The sequence below is a fragment of the Lates calcarifer genome, linkage group LG15 (genome assembly GCF_001640805.2).
Source record: "Lates calcarifer isolate ASB-BC8 linkage group LG15, TLL_Latcal_v3, whole genome shotgun sequence".
NCBI lineage: Eukaryota > Metazoa > Chordata > Actinopteri > Centropomidae > Lates > Lates calcarifer.
The window spans coordinates 30596871-30613516 of NC_066847.1; the positions used below are offsets into that span (position 1 = coordinate 30596871).

At 40.7% G+C, this 16646-nt stretch overlaps 1 protein-coding gene across 3 annotated transcripts in view; it reads left to right on the forward strand.

The window, feature by feature from the left end:
- oxr1a (oxidation resistance 1a) overlaps positions 1-16646 on the forward strand; it is a 145265-nt gene that overhangs the window by 52757 nt on the left and 75862 nt on the right. For all 3 annotated transcript variants that reach the window (XM_051076229.1, XM_051076232.1, XM_051076230.1), the window contains exon 3: positions 11531-11727. In XM_051076229.1, the coding sequence (XP_050932186.1) occupies positions 11531-11727 (197 nt within the window). The remainder of the gene's footprint in view (positions 1-11530; positions 11728-16646) is intronic.

Genomic DNA, 16646 nt, shown 5'->3' on the forward strand with positions numbered 1-16646 from the left:
GCAGTTAAGTTTTTCATTAATAATGCCCTATTTCATTTGACTAGAAAGCATCATGTGCAGTTAGATCCTGAGTCAGAGGAGTGAGCCTCTGCTGTTCTGTAATGATTTGGTGTGAGAGTCAGTTTGATGTGATTGACAGCTGCCCTCAGACCTCCTGGAGGATCTGTCTTCATTTGCCATGTCCATCTCAACTGTCACTTTCCATTTAGGAGCTATTCTTTCTCTTACCAGTTCTTCTAACACCCTTGTCCTCTTCTCATTCTGTGAGACGTGGAATTGGGCCTCTGATACTCCTTATGTCCTCTCTACATTCTCTCTTGCCGAAAGGTTAAGTACCTGCCAGAGCTTCTTATATTTTACTTCAAGAACATAAAGAGTTTTTATGCAAATGGATCAGACATATATTAATTCTGATGGTAGAACTGAGTGTGAGAATACACAGCAGATAACATAGTTCTACAGATTAACATGTTAGATTTATTAATCAAGACAATGAGACAGCTTGCATTGCCTCTGCATTACAGCTTTTACATCACTTTAATTGTATCACACTAGAGTAAGCTAATGTGTGTGCTCATTGAATTTCAGTGAGCCACAGTAATGTGCCAAGTGCTGCCAATGGTGCCTGCTGCAGAAGGGCATCCGGTTGACCAGCTTGAGCCAGCCAGCCTGCCAACTGAGTACTCTGAAGGGAGAGGGGTGGGGGGTGGGGTATTTACTGAGTGGGAAGAGAGGAAAGAGAAGGTGTTGTCAGAGGCAGACAGGAAGGTGGAGGTGGAGGTGGAGCTGTGTTACTGGATCACTCCAGGTAACTGCAGCCACACATTCACTTGCACATCATCTTTCTGCAGCTTTCTCAGCTACAGTATGTATAAAACAAATCCATGTGCAGCTGCAGCAGAAAAGCCTGAAACCAAAGAACATTATTGCTCATCCCGTGAACACGCATCCTGATTTATAGTTGACCCAAAAGAGATATGTCTCCTTTTACAACATCCTGGATTTGTGTGACCTGATCAGCTGGTGCCAGTGACACCAGTGGTAACAGATGTTTGTGCCTGCAGCCAGGAATTGCTTTCTATCCTGCAATGAACAGATGTGCATGTGAGAGCACTGGCTGGCTAAACGATGAGTATAATCAGAGAATGAATATATGACTGGAAAGTTCAGCACTCAGACAGAGGACAGGATAGTGCTGTGGATCATTAAATGTAAAAATGCTTGAGACTTGAAGGAGAGGTTCACATTTTTTGTGTACATTTCAATAGGTATGATCTGTACACACCTTAAAGCAAATTAACAAAGTAGTAGTAGTATGAGTGAATGGTTCATTCCAGCTGTGTGACACCTGACCATAGTATCCTCTACTTGAAATTCAACCTCATACAGATTTTTCCTGCAACTTTTGACCTAACAATTATAGACCCAGTTCACATCAAGCCAAAATCTGATTGCAAGAACTTTAGTTCAGCTGCAGACTCAGCAAAAGTTCAAATAATTTTTAGCAGCACAAGAGAGGTGGACATCCTTGCGCTCTCCAAACAAAGACCAAGCCAGTCCAAGGCCAATTTACCAGTGATGACATGTAGAGCTCTTCATGCGTAGAGCCTGAGTCTGTCCACACAGAGGCAGTGGGGCTGCTCTTTGTTGTTTCAAGGGCATGGTGAAAATTAGATGGATGTGGTCTGGTACAGGGGCTTTCTGTGCTAATTAGAGTGGGCAGCCAATCAAAGTTTTGTGCTTCAACAAATGAGCATGTCTTTACCCACCCCTGCTTTGGGTCAGATGGGATGTTTGTATCACTGTCAGTCTTGTTTGTCTGTCTTTCAAACATACACAAAAGGGGAAGGACAAGGAGAATGTTTTGTTAACTTTTCTATTGATTTTCTTTTTCCCAAAATGGGGCATCAGTCACACCACATTGAATTCTCTGCCCACACTGGTCGCAAATCTTCTCCAACAACCAAATGGACTAATTAGTTAAACAATAAATATAGCAGGCAAACAAAACCAATGAACAAAAAAAGAAAGCTCTCCTCTGAACAAGGAGCATGCAAGCAGCCATACATTATTTTATCCATGTTTTTTTTAGCACAGTTAAATGAATTAACATAACTACCCCTGAAATAAATTGTTGGGAAATGGGCTTCTTTGCTTTCAGTTTGAGAATAAGAACATAATTTACTGAGCGCACAGATGTGAGACTGATATCATGTTCTGTAATGCCTCATTTCAAGTAATGAATGAATGTTTACTTTGGCTTAAATGTATCCATTCTTAAATAAATTCCTCTAGAAATCAAATAACTACTTTTAATGTGTATTCAAATAAAAAGTTAGGAAAATTTTTGCCTTGAGTCATTAGCAGCAGTTTGACCACTGGATCGTTTGTGTTTATTCATCCCAAACAGATAGTTAGCTGTAAGCTAGCTAGTTACAGACACACGCACAGATTGTGTACGTACTGGGTGTTTCTATATGTGTTTGTGTTCAGCATAGCCTTTGACTGAGCTCAGAACTCAGCCAGCAGAAACTCCAGTTCTTCCTGTCATGTGCCTCCAGTCTCTTTTCTTGCTATTTTCTCTATATGTTCATGAAGCAGACTCATAAAGTGCTGGAATATGTGCTTTTTCTTAAAAGTTTCATTTTAAGATTAGCATCTAATCACTTCTGTTGGTGCTGTATACAATCACAACACCTCTAAAAGTCACTAGACTCAGCTAACTAAGCTAACCACATAAGACTTTTGTCTCAGTTTTCCCTATAATAAAAACCAAATGACATTCTCTCCAGGAAACTTTCAAGGCATCATTAAGAAACTGAATTAGCAAACCTGTAAAATAGAACATTATTTGTAGCAGTTGGTGGTTGTGGGAAACTCTGTATGACATTTTCCACAAATGCACTTTTGTTGCTCAGGGATATCTCTGCACATTTTTCTTTTAACAAATTAGATGCAATGTGGGAAGCTAACAACTGATAATTAAAACCATCCTTTTCATCTCTGGTGTCTTGCTTATCCCTCCTGCTCTGTAATGATCTAACATGACACTCCACACATTGCTGAAAACCACCAATACACAATACATCTCTGATTTCTGCACCACCACAAGCCACAGTGGCATGACGTTGCATCCACTACCTCTGCTTCTGACCAATTGTGTTGCTGATTGTCACTGGCTCTCAGCAAATGAGAGCACAAGAGCAGGACTGAGTCTAGCAACGAAGGGGGAGCAGGAGGGGGGAGGAGGAGGAGGAGGGTAGTGGAAGACTGCAGTAACAGCAGTAACAGTCCCAAGGCCCCGAAGATACTCACTGAATCAAACGCTGAAGGCTGTGTGTGATTGAGCGGCTGAGTCTGACGGTGTGTGTTTGTGTTTGTTGCCAAGATGGGGACAAAGAGCAAGTGTGCATGCGTTTTTTTTTCCTGTATGTGTCTGTATTTGCTGCTTGAGTGATACACAGAGAGCCAAAAAGTGAGGGAGAAAAACATGCCCTGGAGTCAGACCCAGACACATAATGAAGCAGTGTTTTTTTTTTTTTTTTTTCCTCTTTTCCCTCCCTGCCTTGTGTCAGCTAAGATAATTCCTCTGTTAGTCAAGTGAAAGGCTGTGGCTGAGGGGTGTTTCTCTGTGATATTGATACATTTTAGAAAATGAATAGCAGCCTTTCCTGCAGCTGTGTGCTTATGAGCTGAACCGCTGATTTATGGACCAGTTTTTGATCAAAATGGAGCTGTTCAACATCGTTGGCAGATGCTGCTAAGTGATGGAGAAATCATTAGATGCAGCTCCAGGGCTGGTTGGCTGGTGAGACATTATGTGTGCTGGTGTCCTCGTCTGGTATTGTTTTAGTGATTTTAGTGTTTTAGAGTTAAGAGTTGATTTAAGTGTGTAAACTGAGGGGAACTTATTAAAACTCACAGCCAGGTAGATGAAAAGTTAACTGGAGCACATGTTACGGTACACTTGTAATATCGTGTGTCACAGTGGTTGAAGAGGTGTTCAGATCCTGTACTGAGGTAAAAATACCAAATACTCTATTCCAAGTAAAAGTCCTGCTTTCAAAATCATACTTAAGTAGAAGTATAAGAAAAATGAACTTAAAAGTGAAAGTACTCCTACTGCACGGAACTGGCCATAGTGACACTTTTAGATTCTGAATGCTAATGCAAAAATGTTTAATTAGCATTTTGTTGTGGTAGTTGGTTGAAGTGGAGCTAGTTTTAACTTTTTATCCAGGAAGTGTATTTTACTCTGTCCAAACCTAGGGTCAGTTCCCCTCAAAGGATCATGAGATTAATTTTTGTGGTGGAAAGATTAATTGATCAGTTGGTCAGAGGAAATGTTTTTGAATTTAGTTCTGAATCTTTTTACTTGGGAAACAAGATCAACATATTAAAAACGTCACATGGATTGTTGGGTGTCTTAAAGAATAATAAACAAAAAACCAAACATTTGCTGAACAGATGTGCTTGGAATGATAATCTATATCAAATTAGACATACAGCTGAGAGGGGGGATTCAAAATGGGACACCCACTCAGTGAGGAAACCGTGTGTCTTACATCTTGGCAATAGGAAGGCTCTTTAATATGTTACATAACTAATAAAAGAGATGCGAGGGGGTTCACTGTGATTCCACTGTTCAACTTCCGCTCAAGGACTGCCACTTTACACATGACTTCAAATGGAGCATTCATGTTCCCAGTGACAAATGTTTGGTTATTTTTCCAGGAAAATAGACACAATACCAGATTATACAGGAATTAATAATCCAGAACAGGTTATCACTTTTCAGTTCATTTGACTTTGTAGCTGCTTTGTCATTGGCCTTTAGCTGCTACTCTCACTACTTTGATACAGAAGCAGCCTAAGTTTAAAGCCTCATTGGTCAAAACCGCCACATAACCCTTTGATACAGAATTGCTGCTCTGGCATTTAGCAAGGGCAGATGAGCGCAATCATTATGCGGAGGTGTCCGACAGCAGAGCAGAGAGCGGCGAGGTCCAGCCATATTTCATTAGGCTTCCGGATGCAATAGAGGGCCTCATTAACATGCATGGCCACAGGTTGTTGTTACCCTCTTCGTCTCTGTGTGTCAGTATCAGGAGCACAGCTTCAGTCTGACAGCCTCAACAGCGACTGACTCATTCGTATTAGGCTTAAGCTAGTCCACTGTTGTCCAATTGTTTTGTCATGATTGCCTGCCTCGGAGGCCGCAGGAATTGGGATCCCAGCAATCTATTTCAAATAGTAATTTGATACAAGTTTGATGGATGGTGTGAAGATGTTGAAGATGTTTACAAGAGATGATTAGCAGATACTCTGGAGATTATTCCCTCAGGATTAGAAAACATTTCCGCATGTTCTTGTATGTAAACATAACAAGTTCTCATCTAAGTTTTCCTAGGATGAAGATAACAAGTACCATATTAGTTTTAGAAGTCACAATTAATTAACCAAGGCTTACTGGTGCATCAGTGTTTTAAGATTGTCAATTATTGAATGCTTGCTTGGATTTGTAACCTCCGTTACTTCTTTGAGTATCTCTGTGTTTAGACAATATTTAACATATTTTTTTATGTCTCACTCAAGGTTATCAAAGACTGTATCATCTTGGTGTTAGACTTTAGGTATGGCATCCAGCATTTGTATCAAAGAATTTCAAACCATACCCAGTGCAGTGAAAGAGATAGATGGGGAGAATTCATGACCATTCTGAATGCACAGAGCCCGGGACAGTATATGTCCTGGTGATATGGTCATTTGGATAACACCATTTTCCAGCCAACATCATCATGACCGTGGGAAATTTACTTTATGTCGTCTGTTATGGCACAGCACAACACCACTCTTATTATTCCTTTATTCACTCTCCTTTTAGCTCTTATTTGGTCTCCAGTACTTAAGCTTCTAAATGCACCGCCATCTTCAATAGCCAGTCTAACATTGCCTGTCTGATGTTTAGTACTGTGCAGTTGGCATATTTGAACCAAACATTAAAGCTATGGGTTGAAGTACCAAAATGACAATCTGAAAGCTGCTAAAACTCTATGTAGAGTGGAGGGTAACTGCAAAGTTAGGTGATGATTGTCTGTGAGTTTGTTGCTACGAGCGATAACCTTCACATTACACGTAGTCCTTTGTGTCATTTTTCAAATAAAAATGTTGATTAGTGCAGCAGTGAGATAGAAAGAATATCTCTTGCAGTTTTTGAAGAAAGAACTTGTACAGTGTACAAAGTAATATCGTCTGCCCACCTTGAATACTTTGCAGCCACTCAATAAAGACATTTGATCCTTTGAACATTAGTCAGTGAGCTTACATTTCTTTACCTGAGGAGAACCTGAGCACCATTGTGGCACATTCTCTTCCCCTCTTGCGTTTTCATTAAATTATGTTACTGTGCAGTAAATAAATGTGATATGCTTTTTCCTTCCACTTTCTGTCAAAGTTACACAAGCAGCACTCAGAGTATTGGGACTCTAAGGCATCATTACTGTCAGACAGGTCATTGTGCTGCCAGAGTATGACGTCAACACAGCCTTCCCCTATGGGCTTTATATAGCACAGCACCCTATCTGCTGCTATATGTAAACACCAATTCCCTGAAAAAATGTGTTATGTTGTTGCTGCGAGGCAAGGAGCGAGAAGCAGAGCAAAGAGGAGGAATGGAAGGCAATGCAAACGCAGCCCCCTTTTTTCTAGGTTTAATCCCTCTTAGTAGGGGAGCGATAAGCATGTTTTGACTTAGCCCCAAATTTCCTGTTGTTTATGCATCCTTTGCCAAACCACGTGGATCCCTGTAGAGTCGGATAATCTTAGCGATGCCAGTTTGGCAGGGCTGCAAATATACCACTGCCTCCTGGCCCAGGTCAGATCACAACAGCAGGGTAGAAAACAAAATGCCTCTGCGTCTGTTTGCCTTCATTTTTCCCTCCCTCTATTCATCTTTGTGTAAGCGTTTGCCCATAGATAGGAATCTGTCAGAGCTGGTGGCTTTGTTGACGCATGCCTCTCTTTCCTCCCCAGTGCTCATGAGCTCTTAGCTTGCAGGGGGAGATGGAGATTGGTGCAATCACAGCTCAGGACAAAGCCTGTTTACCCAGAAAGAAAAAAAAACACCACAACATTAAACCAATGGTGTCACGAGGAACCAGTCCCTCACTGGTGTGAGTGGAAAAAGCCTCTTAATCCTGCTGCAGTTTCCCACCACAGCCTTATTCTGGGTTTGTGAAGGGTGAGTTTGTGGCATTAGGTTGTGAAAGTCCTTGATGTAAAGTGAGCCATTCAGCTAAAAGACAGTAGCTGTCGGTGAAGCAAGGATACCCATTACATCATTATGTGCTTTAGCATCTGTAAGGATGACCTTTAACCTTTTGAATGCTTCCTACACATCACACTCCCTATTAAGCTTGATGCAGAGCTAGCCAAGAGGTTAGCAAGTCTACTACATACAGTACACATCACATCTTATGCTGTAAATTCTTAGTGTTGGTGTGTTTTTAATCAAGCAAAGAAACCACACTAAAACTAATTCAGATTGACTGTGCAACTGTGAGTAATTTGGCTTGCACAATTTGACACCTGAGGTTTCCAATCACGCCAGCAATGCTATTTAAATCTAATTGTGTAGCTCTGTGTAATAGATTTGAATCATTTTGTGCAAAATGTGCCTGTTTTGGCTTGATTATTGTGACAGTACACTTAACAAGTTAATGGAAATCTGCTGTGAAAGTCATGTTCTTCAGTTAGATAAGGGATAATACTCATTTTTGTTGCTCCATTAATAGCAGTGAGAAATAGAGGCTGCTGAAGACTGTAGCTGAAGTAGGCACACAGCACCGCAGCTCTCAGGCTTACATTACCTGTGTTGTGATTCTGTAATACCAGTAATGTGGTGTTTACAGCTCTACATGAGAAAGGAATAAACTTACCACACGTTCATTTTAAGCAGGGTCCTGATTGCCTAATGGGGTTTCAGGGCAAAAATTAACTTTAAAGTGTACAAAAGTCTCAAAGGACAAAAGGACAAAAACAGCATACTGTAGAGCATTCTGGCATCCATATGTGAAAGCACCAGCCTCCGCCCATGGGCACACACAGTCAATCAGTGATCAGCCTGTGACCAGGACATCATTACCAGTGTACAGAACCGGAGGCAGTGGGAAATGTTGGCACCACACAACCTGTAAGCAGAAGAAAATGCTGACCCTACAGTACACAAACTGCAGCAAGAAGAAATAAAACAAGCATTACTGGACAAAATGAAGGAGAAAAACAAGTAGAATCCTCTGCTGTCAGGTTACAGTAGTGAGCCTGGGAGTTTTGTCACATGTCAGAACCAGTTTGTCTCAATGACAACTGTAACTGTTAACACTGGCTTGATTTTAAAATGGTGTCAACTGTAGCCTAAACACTGTTATGAACCTGGTAGTTAAAATTCTGTCAATACATTGGTGCCATTTTGACATAGCCCAGCCCCTTTTGCAAACCATCGCATTATGTTATGCAGAGGCATCAGATGACATGATATTATACTGCATTCTTCTACAGTTACAGTGGTAGAGTGCTTCCAGAACACCAAATCACAGCTTATGAAGCAGAGAACTTTGTCTTCATATTTTAAAACTGTAACAGAATGAGAATGAATGATATAATTCATAAAATGATAATTTAATTGTGAAACATTACATATGAAATGTCTCATATGTAATATTTCAGATTTCAAATCCACATTTTATATAGTATTTTTAAAAGTACAGCTTTTACGTTAGACACTGTAGTTCTGAAAAAAATACAATACAGGCCTCAAGAAGAAAAAGAAAATGTTTCTCATGGAAAGGTTACTGTACATACAAAAAAATTTTGATTTTGATTTTTGATTTGCCCATTGTAGTCTTTCGTGTTGACCCAGCTCCCTGTTGTTCCTGCTCTCACTAGGCTGCTCTGCTGACAGTTAATGTAGCTGTCATTTACAGTATGCTTTTTCCCCCCATCACCATACGTCTGCTATGTAACAACCAGTTATTCTCATTGTAAATGTTTATGTTTATGTGCAAATGTGTGGAAGATGCCACAATTTAGTAGTTTGTTCTTTACAGATGTGCAAGGATGTGTTATCTTCACAATATTTTTTAAAGAGTTGTAATCATGTATTTAGCAAATAAAGGATCCATAATTATTAAAGTTTGTAGATTAGGGTTCCACTTAGCAATGCTGTTTGAGTCTTACGCGCCCTACAGCAAATCAGTGTTGATTATATGAATGTAATTTTCATCTTTCCAAATGCTGTTTTTCTTTCTGTCGTGTGCTGTATTGTCTGACTGTTGACAGGTTGTAGCTATACTGTACTGTGTCTTTCACTGTAAAGTCCTCACAAAACATGCCTGTGAGGAAGATCTTCATAAATACTTTCAAATGTGACTGAACTCTACTGTCATGCTATAAAAAACACCAATGAACTGTACATACACATTTTATGCAAACACACACATTGTCATTTGGTTTGCCCATTTCTGTTTCCATCTTTCTTTGTGAGACAAACACATTGATTCAGACTCTTCCTTCTCATTTGATCTCTGACACACACACACAAATACACACACACACTCATTCTGTTTTGATACCGTTTGGCCTTGTAGCTCAGTGAAACAGAGCTAGAAGAGGGGCTTCTGCTCTACTGATGAGACAGTAATTAGTACTAACTCCTAAGGGAGTGGAGATAGACTTCGCACAGCTTGACACACTCTCTGTATCTCCGTCTCTCTGTCTGTCGCTCTCTTGTCCTCCACAGCCATTAACGGCAGCAGCAGGTCTCTACTTCTTACTCATTCTCCAACCTCATTATGTGCCATCCAAACAAACGGACAGCTTCCTCAAAATAGTCATTAGCACAATCTGGCATATCCAGTTAACTTTGTCTGCCATGGTTTAGCTTTGTAAAAACTTACACTACATGTAATTCTGTAAAGAAAAGATACAATATAAGGGAGAAAAATCAATAAAAAATAATAATCACAAAAGGAATGCAATCTATTAGGGGCTTTTTTGGTTTTAGTGGATGTACAGTATTTGTAGAAAATGGCTAGTGAGTGTGTTTTCTTTAAACTTGAGTAGACTTTAGGGAACACTTCCATGAAGCGGAGCCTAATTTTTCCTGGTTTTTATTCATAGCTCAGCCCCCTCTGTTTGCCTCCTTCTCCAGACCGTTTGGGTGTGTTCGATTTAGAAAGAACACACACACATAGTGATGGACGGCATTTCCATAGAGATTATGCATTTTCATTAGCCAGTTAGACACTATGTCATGTGTGCTGCTTTGGTCCATCAGGGGATGGGCACTTGGGTGAAATGGCCAGAAAGATTCTGTTCGCTTCAGCAGTTTTGCTGGAATGATTGAAAGTGTGTGCGAGGGAGCAGAGTGCTGGGAATCTTGTATTGCTGTTTCAGGACTTTTTCAGACTATAGATAGATAGTGTTTCAGGAGCCATTTTTCACTTTTTTTTACTCTAAGTTTTTACTGGAGTGCCCAAGTATGATCTTGTGTGTGTTTTTTTTTTTTTACTCTCTCTCTCTGTTGTGATATGTTTGTGTGTCAGTGTGTTAGTGTATCTGAGTGTATTTTGTCTGTATACATGTGTGGGCGTGAGCACATGTGTAAGTGCATAGACCTATTGCTGAGTGTTTTGAAATTACCTGTTCAGATTAGCCCAGTTTGAACTCATCTATATATGTTGCAAATCCAAACCCAGGATCTCGTCATCCCTTTAATAGGCTTTGAGTTGTTGTTGTAGCCAGATTTGACCTAGCTCAGCCAGTCTGTACCTTTCATACATTTTACATAAGTCTACTTCTAAAGCATTTTACTGCAAAGGAGAATGCATCAGAAATATTGTTTGCTTGTTATTCTACACTGTAGCTGGCATTTTTATTCAGGAATGCTATTTTGTATCATTGGATTCCAGCACAGGAACAATGAAAACTACTTTACAGAGAGTTAATTACTGAATGTGTACATTGAGTGGCTATGCAGAAAAGACAGGGTTTGATTTCATTAATATCTTCAGCATTAGCATTTCTTAAAAAACATTCCCCCCACAGATTGTTATTCATTTGCTCCAGTGTTTGTTCTTCACTGTTGATACTCACTGAGATTTTAATCTCCAGCAAGGTCTTACTGTAACTCTGGTCTCCTGCTGTCCTCCTCCACTATCCCCCTGCTTTATCTGTTTTTTACTGTAGAGCAGTCTCTGCACTGGGTGGGCAGAGCGATGCTAATAAATTCACCCTTAACAAGGGCGTGATTAGCCTATTGATTCTTTCCCCCAACTTCCTTGCTGCTGCAAAAATTGTCTTGCACGATTACATTTCTGTGACACAGCACATTGACACCGACAACCTCAGTGTGCTCAGCATTTTCCATCCCACTGTTTACTCACAATGGCATTGACCTATGCGACAGTTTTCAGTCTTATATATACATAACAATAATATGTTCTACCCCTGTGGTTTGTTTGCTCCCTTGCAGACTGAAGAAGAAGTCTCAGTCGGTGGATATTGCCAGTCAAGGTTTCTCCCCGACTCTGGTGCCAGCCTCACCCCTCAACAAGGCTGCACCACCTGTTGCCAAGACAACCACCGTCCTTGCGGTGCAGGAAAACAACACCACCAACTCCCAGCGCCGCAGCCCCCGGTGTGGCGAGTTGAAGAGAGGCTACACCATAGGTAAATGACACTGGGGGTGGGGTTTTCGATCCGTTGTCTGTGTAGCAGCTGATGATGTCAAATTTCCCAGACTATATTAGAATTTAAATAATTAATTTCTGTGTACTTTCTCATCCCCACCCAGAGATTCAAACCTACAATTATTTATTATAATGCTATTTGTCTAACCCTCAGCGTAACTATTAATATAGAAGAGTGCCAAAGAAATCATGTAAAATATCCACAAACGCTGTAATCATATTTTTTCTCATAGTACATTATTACATTAATGGCACTTGTGTGTCTTCAAATATCAGCCTTTACTGCATTTTCAGGGTATTCACTGGAACATTTAATTATATTTTGAGTTATTACATTCTCCAGCAGTTATTACATTATCAACTGCTACCAGGTTTCTGGGGAATGGCTTATTCTGTGTGTGTATGTGGGTCTGTGGATATATGAAGTTTACACACTCTGATCTGTTGACATGGAGGAAAACTTCACTGTGTCAAATCCACGGTTGGCTCTCCCAGTTCCTCATCTTCTAATTCATTTCCTGCCTACAAATTATAATTACGTGACTCTGATGAGATTTATTCCTGTGATGAATCCTACTGTCGGCTACAGGTCTATTTCTGTGTCAGAGGGTAGGTTGCCTCTGTGAGCGTGAGTACACGTCAGGGAGCTGACTTCCCACAGACGATGAAATGAGTTTGAGCTAAACTAATTCTGAACTCATAAATTCAGTGCATCTCTGCTCACTTCATTGATGTGATTTAGTTAGCAATCTGCTCAAGTCAAGTTTAGAAAGAGGGATTGTGAAGGAAAAATTGCGTAAACAGGACTTTTAAATGCTGCTGATTTCTTTTGTATTTGCGGTGACATCCTCTTTGGTGTTGTGACTTCTTATTTTGTCTTTACTTCTATTTTCTGACTCAGATACTTCACATGGATATTTGATATAGTTTACTGGCAGACATACATTAATGCAGTCATATTTATTCCAAACGTAATGCTGTATTGTTGCTGCCTGACTTTTATTTTCCATGTACCAAACTCTTTGCTTTTAAGACTGCAAATACAAGGACTTTATGAATTTTGTGGAGTGGAGTCCAAAGAAGCTGAATATGTCAGGTTGACTCTCAGGGCATTGTGTATAGACATATGCACGGGAGATTTAGAGTTTTGTATTTAATGGAATGTTGGAGATATCTTGGGTATGAAAAGCTCAGTACAAGGATGATATCCTTCCAATGATATGAGAATGAAAGTACATGTGATAAATTCCATACAGTGTAAAAAAGGGAAAGTCAGGGTTAAAGAAGTTAATTGGTTCACACTGTGGCTTAATGGAACCACAGAAATTGGACGATGACAGATGAAAACACAGAAAGGGTCAGCAATGAGAGAGAATATTAGAGTGTGTCAAAAAGGAGTAAGAAAACACATAAAGAACAAAAGAAAGCAAAAAGGGACTAAGGAATGCAAAGAATGTTTCTCAGAGTGTCCCTCATGATGAATAACATGGACAACAGGAGTGAGTGCTGACATTGAATACCTAGTATCTGGCACTTATTATCACCTGGCAGAGGAGAGAGCACTGACTGTTTCCTCAATACTGTGTTTACTAGTCAGCTCATACTGTAAGGAGACTATGTGTCAACACTGATTTTCTCCATGTTAGTTTGTCTACGTGTGTAGGCACTTTTACACCTGGTGTTCATTTCATTCATTCATTTAAATCATGCTGCACTTTACAGAGCCTAATTTACATGGATTAGGACACACAACAAAAGCACATTTCTGTTTTACCTGCTACCAGTTTACCTGTGATTAATTGGGGAAAATGCCTGCATTTGCTGACGTGCATATGTTACCACAGTTACCAAATGATCTCTGAATCATTATACTTATTGCTTATAAAGAGCGTCTCCTTGACAGTTCACAATCTTGATGGGTGTAGTAGTAGTTTAGCTTTTGAAGTCGTGTTATAATGGAATATCTGCTGTCACAAAATCCTGTTTGCTTTGCTTTTACACCACCAAGTCCACCTAAATGACCCAAACCAACCAAACAAGTGCGAAAGCACCTTTAGATGACACAAATCACTTTCAAAGATGGAGTCACAAATACTGTTTACTAAGTTATTAAATTTAAGCTGAAATAAAGACAAACTGCTTGTGGCTTTAGGAAATTTTCCACTTCTCAACCAAAGCTAAAAAGTGGCAGGAAGATGGATAGTTGTTACCTAAAGCATCTCAGGAGAGTTCATTCTGATCCATCAGCATTTTTTCCATTTGACACTCTTGCAGCTCTCTTAATAGACTTCTCTGTAAATTTGAATTTCCCTGCATGTCCTTGAGCATAACGTATGCGATTAGTCATGTAAATCAGGTTAGCAGCTGAAAACTTTGCAGCCCTGGCTATTCTGCAGGGAAGGACAGTGTTTGTGTGGCTCATGTCAGGTGGGGTCATAGGAGTCAAGAGTGGGGTGAAGGTGTGTCATTCTCCTCATGTGTCTGCTGGTGTCACACTCTGATAAGCTTTCTACAGAGTCATCATGTATCGACTCTGCTCCTCAAGCCAGGAATTGACTGGAGAACGGATTGATCTGCAGTCACCTGTGTCAGTTCAGTCGGCAATAATCAATAAAGGAAATTGTGGGATAAAAGCGGGGCAGGACAGGCGTACTGGCTGTTGATATTTCAGCCCGCTCTTATCACCCACTAGCTACTCAATGGCAAATGTGGGCTCTTTTTTAAAAGCATAGTGTCAGAAGTCACCGTCATTCAGCCATTAAATGGCTTTTAATTACAAAGTAACTAATTGTACAAGCCTCTAAAGCATGAGTCACAGCAGTTAATCATTGGTTAGCACTGGCTCAGATAAAGCACATTTAGATCAAGGGCGGAGTTTTCGCCGTATGACTATAGAAATTCTACATCTGTCATTTATGCTGTTGAATCACATAATGAGACATTGATTAGTGACTGTCCAAGTCACTCTAGCTCCTATATCTAGATGGGCCCTGTAAGGGAGGCCCTGTGGCATTGTTATATAGTCAAACCCAGGCCAGACTGCTCCTACAGGGCTGATCATGCTAATTTATTCTAATGGGATAGTAATAATGTGGCAGGCAGCTTGCTGTACTGTCTGCCAGGCTTCAGACAGAGCTGTCATTAGAGACGCATAGAACATTCACCACAGACATTTTAATAACCCGACCAATGAGCCTCCTACCAGGACATCACCAGCCGCAGTTCTCACCTCCGAGGAGAAGCGGTGATTGGTATGTTGATGGTGTTCTTACGTTAAACGTGCTACATTTTCACTGTCATTGCACTGTCCTTTAACGCAAAGTGAGGAGAAGCAGAATCTAAACATGTTGTGATGTGTGTCAGTCGTCGTTCAGGCTGATGTCAGCAAAGCAAAGATGAGAGGAAACGGGAAAGAAAAGAGGAGATGAAAGAGGAAAGAAGGGCAACATTTAAGCTGTCACAGCAGGTGAGGGTGAAGCCATTTTTCTCATCTCATGTGTCATTCTAGAGTATAGAGTACCCTAGCTTGAATGTATTCACATAAAATGTGACAAACAAGGAAATGTGGAGAGGGAAGGAAAGGAACGCAAAGAAAAGGAAAGAAAAGGAAAAGAATGGAACAAAAGACAAGATAAGCAAAGCAAAGGAGAGGAAAGGAAACAAAGGAGTGCAAAAAATTAAACAAAGGAGAAGGAGAAGAAGAGAAGTAAAGAAAAGAAAATGGGAGAGGAGAACAGAGGAAAAGAATGGTAAGAGGAGAGAGGGAAAAGAAAGGAAAGGAAAGGACAGATGAAGAAAGAAAGAGGAATTTAAAGGAATGGAAATAGCAGGAAAGGAGAGGAGAACAAAGGAAAGGAAAGAAGAGGCCACTTTGCCTGTGATTCCCCTAGATGCCTGCAGCGATGCCTCTTTAGAGGGTGTGACTTGTGACACCAGCTCTCCCCAGACTCCCAGCATCTCTATCTGACAGCCTCCGAGAGTCCCACCGCCATGTCTGACCTTTACATCATTATAGCCAGCCTGTAGCCTTTACTCTGGGGCTCAGTGAGCTCTACTAGGTAAGAGAACACCAAACAGGAGGTGAACCCAATGTCCCCACAGCTGTAGACTCATTAAGTATGACTTTTAGAGTTCCTACCCACAACGAGTGCATTTGAAAACTGTTTCATTACACTATGTTCTTATCGGATATGTGCTGTACAAATACACTTGTATCTCTTTGTTATGCAGGCTGACTCATGCTCTCTGTGCCTATATATACAGTACATGTGGGTCTGATTCTGTGAGTGTTTTTGCGCTCAGTCTAAAGTTAACTATGGATTTGGTTTATGACTATGTTAGGTAAACACTTGCAGGCAGTAGATATGCCACTGTCCCTCCTGCAGATGTCTTTGTATGGGTGCAGAGGCAGAGCCTTCACAGCATGTCACTGCAGATAATAGCTTCTGAGAGGAGAGCTACTGCACTTCTCCCCTCCTTACATCCCTCCACAGTCCCCCCACCCCCCCACCCCCCATCCTGTATTTTCTGCTCTTTCTGCCATTTTGTTCTGCAATTTCTCCCCTGCTCCCTTAGCCATTCCCTTCTTCTTTTTTTATTTTTTGCTCTCTTTTCCTCGTCTCTCACTCTGTCTACCTTGTTATCCTCTAATGTATTTCCTGTGTGTCTGACCAGGGGGTACAGGCAGAAGGGTAATCTGTCTCAAGGACAGATGGACAGCACCAACAGATTGCTACAAACTGTGGCACCAACCTTGGCTGGAATCTTGAGGAGAGGCATTTTATCACATTAGCTCTTGTCTGACTTTTTTCCACAGGTGAGAGACAGCAAAAGTCCTACTAATGCCTAAATAATACACAAGAATGACTAGATTGTTGCTTTGAAGCTATGTTTAATTTC